The 6,371-nt window shown below is 32.6% G+C and overlaps 1 protein-coding gene across 1 annotated transcript; it reads left to right on the top strand.

Annotated features, from left to right (window-relative positions):
* Nucleotides 1-641: 641 nt before the first annotated feature.
* Nucleotides 642-5,088, top strand: AP-2mu (adaptor protein complex 2, mu subunit). Its single transcript, XM_013308937.1, has 10 exons — nucleotides 642-802; nucleotides 979-1,172; nucleotides 1,528-1,690; nucleotides 1,769-1,884; nucleotides 1,956-2,058; nucleotides 2,220-2,342; nucleotides 2,557-2,950; nucleotides 3,161-3,299; nucleotides 3,513-3,641; nucleotides 4,302-5,088. The coding sequence occupies exons 2-9, from the start codon at nucleotides 996-998 to the stop codon at nucleotides 3,618-3,620; spliced, it is 1,323 nt and encodes a 440-aa protein (XP_013164391.1). The 5' UTR covers nucleotides 642-802; nucleotides 979-995; the 3' UTR covers nucleotides 3,621-3,641; nucleotides 4,302-5,088.
* The last annotated feature ends 1,283 nt before the right edge of the window (nucleotides 5,089-6,371 follow it).

Raw genomic sequence — 6,371 nt, 5'->3', positions numbered from 1 at the left:
GGCGCCACTTTCCATACAAATCGTCCTTCTTCTAAGTTTCCACCCCCTGATATGACCTATCAAATAAACAAACTGGAACAAATAAGCATTTATCAAAGTTAGGGTATTTTGTTGGTGAACTAAACAATAATGGTATTATTACGAAAGCAATGAGCATTATGTTGCGTTCTTAAAATATGTTCGCTTTAGTCAGAAGATTAAATTAAAGTTGCAATTAACGTAATGGTTTTATTTTTCCTAAATTGTTTTCCCTCGAATAATAACTTTAAAACTTTCAAACGTCGAAAAGGTAACTGACAGATTGATTTTTTTAGGTTGGTAGCAACGTAGACTTGTTCATAATATTGCTAGCATTGAAAATAACAATTTTTATTCTCCGTTTGTGTATCTAATTAGTCAAGAGTCCCGTCTCTTATTTTATATACTCTTTAGAATATTTTTAATGATTCATTAAGGCGATCCTAGATTAGGTAAGTTAATATTATTCATATAAAGATAATCATATTTAAGTGAGTGATTTTAAAAATCGTTTTGATAAAACTTATATAAAAACATTCCTCTTTTTTGATTTTGTTACGTTTCTTGACAGATGTCGCTTTTTTGGTAAAAGTTATCTGAATTGTCTTTGGTTTCTGCAACTCATTGATGCTATTGACGTTTCATTTTGGGGGCGGGTATCGAAGTTTAATCATTTTATAATTAAAATAATTTAGAGTAAAATGGTATCATTAGATCCCTTATAATAGATTACACGAAATTAGAAAATAGCTGGGTCTCGATGATTGCCTTTTGGTTGTTCTAGGTAAGCGCATTATCTGTAAGTTCATGCTTCGAGTTAGCTCTTAAAAATTTATTTTATTGGTCATATCCTGTTTTATTGATTTGCTTATCGACTTATCCCTCATATTAAAGTGTCCCATTGAATAAACCAATCGTACTTGGAAGTAGGTAGTGCTTAAAAGATTTTTTTTTCAACAGCCTAAGCTGAAGTCAAGATGATTGGAGGCTTATTCGTCTACAATCATAAAGGCGAAGTACTCATTTCGAGGGTATATCGAGATGATATAGGACGGAATGCAGTGGATGCGTTCAGGGTGAACGTTATCCATGCCAGGCAGCAAGTGCGGTCGCCCGTTACGAACATCGCCCGCACGTCTTTTTTTCACATAAAGGTATGAATAACGCCCCTATTTTTCTCTTTACTGTATTATGAACAAATTTTGCATGATTTATTATATGTTAACTAGTAATCTTATATTTTACATTTAACAATTACATAATTATCTATTTTATGATACAGCTTCTGATTGTGTCATAATAGTGTATATGTTCACAATTAAAGAATTTTTACAATTGTTTACAGTACAATAGATAAAAACACTTAGGAAGAATGTTTCATAAATAGGTAATGATAGTGTAAATAATATCAGTTCATATGCTATGTTCCAAGTTATGTATCCAATCAATCAAAATCTGACCTAATTTTACATGAGAATGTAATCGTAATACTAAGTAATTTTTTAACAGCGTGCCAACATCTGGTTGGCAGCGGTAACCAAGCAAAATGTGAACGCTGCAATGGTGTTTGAATTCCTGCTTAAGATTATTGATGTCATGCAGTCATACTTCGGGAAGATCTCTGAAGAGAATATTAAGAATAACTTTGTTCTTATCTATGAATTGCTGGATGGTAAGTAAAAGAAGATTACAACACTGTTTTTTTTCCACTAAAATATTATATATGTAGCTGTTATTTATATTTTTGCAGAAATCTTGGACTTTGGTTATCCTCAGAACTCTGATACTGGGGTTCTTAAGACCTTTATAACACAACAGGGCATCAAATCTGCTTCCAAAGAAGAACAGGCGCAGATTACTTCTCAGGTAATTTCAATCATCATAACTTGGTGACTTACTGCGTAGAACATAATTTTAAGGCTTACATTTTTCTTCAGGTGACAGGTCAGATTGGTTGGCGTCGCGAAGGCATAAAATACAGACGCAATGAACTATTCCTTGATGTGTTGGAGTATGTCAACTTACTTATGTCTCCACAAGGTATGATATTAAAAAAAAATGTATGATTACATACACACACACACTGTCTCTATTTGTATGGCCCTGGGAAATTAAAAGGATATTTCATATTTTTAAAATAAAAAGCAACTTTTGTTCTTTCAGTATCTATGTAATATTTTTTTTTCTTTTTTGGACAATAGGTCAAGTGCTGTCAGCCCATGTTGCTGGCAAGGTGGTGATGAAGTCTTACCTCTCCGGTATGCCAGAGTGCAAGTTTGGCATCAATGATAAAATTGTTATGGAAGCCAAAGGAAAGGGTAATGGTAAGTAGTACTTTAGTAATTTAGTTTTTTGTCAAACTTTTTCTGCTATTATTGTACAAAATTATATCAAAGCAGACTTAGCTAAGCTTGCTTTTAGACATGACATGGGACATCTTAAATTTTTTAGAGTTATTTTTTAAACCTATATCAGGTTATCCTTAAATTAAGTGTGTACTGTAGCTATTTATTTTAATTTTAATATTATCAATTCTAGGTGGTATATCTGGCAACACTGACAGTGAGGGTGCTCGCTCTGGCAAGCCAGTGGTGGTGATTGATGACTGTCAGTTCCATCAATGTGTGAAACTCAGCAAATTCGAAACGGAACACTCCATTTCGTTCATACCACCAGACGGAGAGTTTGAACTTATGAGATATCGTACAACTAAAGATATCTCCCTGCCATTCCGTGTTATACCACTAGTGCGTGAAGTTGGCCGCACTAAGATGGAAGTGAAGGTAGTTTTGAAGAGCAACTTCAAGCCATCATTGCTCGGACAAAAGATTGAGGTTAAGATTCCAACTCCGTTGAATACGAGCGGAGTACAGTTGATTTGTCTTAAAGGGAAGGCGAAGTACAAGGCATCCGAGAATGCTATTGTTTGGAAGTAAGTTTTCGTGTGTATTTTTTATATCTCTACTAGCTGTCGTTTGTGACTTCGTCCATGCGGAATTAGGAAAAACTTAATTAGTAGTTTATGTGTTCATCCAGACTATGTTCTAAGTCTATGCCAAATTTCATTAGATCCCTTTTGGACATACCTACTAACAAACGTCCATCCATCCATACATCTAAATTTTTATTTAAATGTTCACAGGATAAAGCGCATGGCTGGTATGAAGGAAACCCAGTTGTCCGCTGAAATTGAACTGCTGGAAACTGATACTAAGAAGAAATGGACACGCCCACCCATCTCTATGGGCTTTGAGGTTCCCTTCGCACCATCTGGTTTCAAGGTAAAATATGTATTATTCTTAATAATTTCCTTAACCTTCATTTGGAAAAAAAAACAATTTCAAATTCAGTCTCCCGCCTTGGGAATTATATACATAAAAGCATTTTTAAATTCAGCAGACGAAGTCTCGATGAACTGCAAGTTTAAAATAAGATTCAAAAATGAATTGTGTGAACTTTGTTATATATAATTTAGCAATAATATTTGTCCGTAGGTCCGTTACTTGAAGGTATTTGAGCCCAAACTGAACTACTCTGACCACGATGTGATCAAATGGGTTCGATACATCGGCCGCTCCGGACTCTACGAGACACGATGCTAGAATGGCGACTTGGCTTACACTGTAAGTATTCACATTTAGTTCTCTTTCCCTTCCCACCCTTTCTCTTATAAGGAAAGGATGGACATTGGAAGTGGACTTTCCGGATGAGAGGATGCATGGGAAGGGAAAATATTTTCTTTCTGTGCATCCTCTCCTCCGTGGATTAAAGGTAGGCAACGCATATGCAATTGCGTATGTCTTTGGGCAACGGTCACTTCAGGTGGCCGCTCGCTCGTTTGCCACCTTATGATATATATATATATATATATATATATATATATATATATATATATATATATAAAATAAGCACTAAATGTTACGTCTTATAGCAAGTCCATTTATAGAGGTCAGTGATTCACTTAGATCGTATACCATTCTTTTGACAAATTTGCGGCAACACGGCCCCGGGGTGGATAAAAAGAAAAACTGAACAATGACAGAGAAAGATCTAAAATTTATTTGTCATATTTACGCGTTTAAGAGGAAGTGTGTAGTTTGTGTGTAACGAAATATTAAAGCTTTGATTTTGAACTATATCTACAGTTCCTCTGGTATTGCTGATGTCCATGGGTGTCGTTGAACACCTCGGTGTTCCCGCTGCTCGTTTGCCCCCTTCTGTTATAAAAAAAAATATAATTGTTTTGTTTGTTAGGTACTTACATGTATTTTTTTTTATTTCAGTTTGCCGCTGAAAGTTCTACTGTAACGGATCAGACGATATGGCGTGTTACATAAAGTTTAAAACATTTTGTATATAATTTGTCGGTACACTTTCATTACATAACGTGACATTCTTTTATGTGAATTTTAAACTATATAATTTTAATATATTTGCTTAAAAATGTATGATGTTTCGTACATAGCTTAAATTATATATACATAAAAAAAATTAAATGTTTGTTTTGTGAATCTCAGAAAGAAAAAAAAATGAATTTGATTGGTTAATTTTTGCACAAAAAAGTTATTTGTAGTGTGTTTTAAAATGTAGTGTTTTTCGAAGAAATATTTAACATCTAAGTATTTCTGACTTATTAAGAATAATGTACTCTTATTGAAGCTTTTGCAATTATCAGAAAGCTATTATTAAGGCTATGAAAAGGCAAATTTTGATGTTCATATTCATAGTACCTAGCTATAAAAGCTATATTTCTCTAAACTTAGGTCTTAACTGATTTTTCACTAGAATTATTGCTTAGAATATTATTTGAAAATATATAATGTTTTATTTTTATCACCAAATAATCCTTAATAATATAATCTCTAATAATATCGATGTTGTTAATGTTGGACATCCCTAAATTATAACTGTCTTATAGAACTTCACTCCAGTGACGCAAACATATTGCTATCTCTTTCATTCTCTTGTGACAAACAGAGACAACTATATAAAACCAAGGTCACTAGTGAATTTGGTAATAATTTTTTTGTATTTTCACCTTTCATTATTATTATAAGGTAATTCATCTAATAATTAATATATTTTTTTTATTTTATGATTTAAATACGTATAAATAATGAATTTTTTGTTTTTAAATGAATTTCAAATATTTAGAGTTAATTATAATTTATAGAGAATTTCGATGTTTTATCATTCCTTTAGTGTAATAGAGTCGGGTCTGTATGAGGTCTTTGTTATCGATGTTTTTCATTAATATTATTTCAAATTGGTTGGAAATTTTCAGGTATATAAGTCGGTCAAGTAGTAAAAAATATTGGGAAAGTAGCAAAAATAGCCTATTTTAAAAACCTTTGATCTTTTTACATAAGAATACATATATGTTTTATGATTTTTATTAACGAAGTCTTTATACGGACCCATTAATTAATATATCATCGTGTTTGTGTAGATATTAATAAATATGTGTAATGAATATTTCAAGTATCTATCATATAACATATATCGTAATTGTTAAATGACAAAACTGTCTATTTAAAAAGTATCGATAAAAAATCACTTAAACTATCGACAACTCAATTTTAACACACTGTTGTTTATTTTTTGAACACAATAGTTTTATCGATATCGATATTCATGAAAAAAATGGATATGTCACAACATTATTACTATTAGTGATTAGTTTTGTCATTAAATAATAGATCTTATTGCATAGGATTAGAGTTCATTTCAGTTTGTCCCGGGTAGTTGATACGCGCTAGGTGCGAACTGTGCATGCTGTTATAGGAAATGCTTATATCGTATCGTGTTACAAAAACTATGTACAATAAAGCTGTTGAAAATATTATTAGTTGTTTTATTTTAACATTTAGATGTTTCCCGACTCCGTCTGCACGGAAATCAGTAAGTAGGTTATGAGTTCTTCCAGACTATGTTCCGTTAAGCTGTTCCGGAGATACCTTCAAACATCCATCCATCGATCTAAACATTCGCATAATATTAGTAAGATGAAATTCTGATGCGGCCGTTTGAAATAAAGCGACGGCTAAGTCCAGTTCCATACATTTTAGAAGTTCGTTAAATTTGATCACTTCGGTGCGACTGCACTTTGTCGAACCCCCGGTTTACTAACAGTTACCTTCCGAAGGATTTCGTTAGCATATTAAAAAGTGTAAATAATAAAAAAAGAGGTGTTCCAAGGCCGAGATAAACGAATCAGTTATCTACCTACACCTCAAGATCATGTTTTGTTGGTAATCGTAATTAAAAATGCCTTTGATTCTTCAAATCTGTATTCACAACACTCAAAATAATTTAACAATCATTAGGATCTTGTACAACTCAACATTTCCCTT

This window comes from Papilio xuthus, unplaced genomic scaffold (assembly GCF_000836235.2).
Source record: "Papilio xuthus unplaced genomic scaffold, Pxut_1.1 DF827789.1, whole genome shotgun sequence".
Classification (NCBI taxonomy): Eukaryota; Metazoa; Arthropoda; class Insecta; order Lepidoptera; family Papilionidae; genus Papilio; species Papilio xuthus.
The sequence above is the reverse complement of the archived record's forward strand: the minus strand, read 5'-3'. Positions and strand labels throughout refer to the sequence as shown.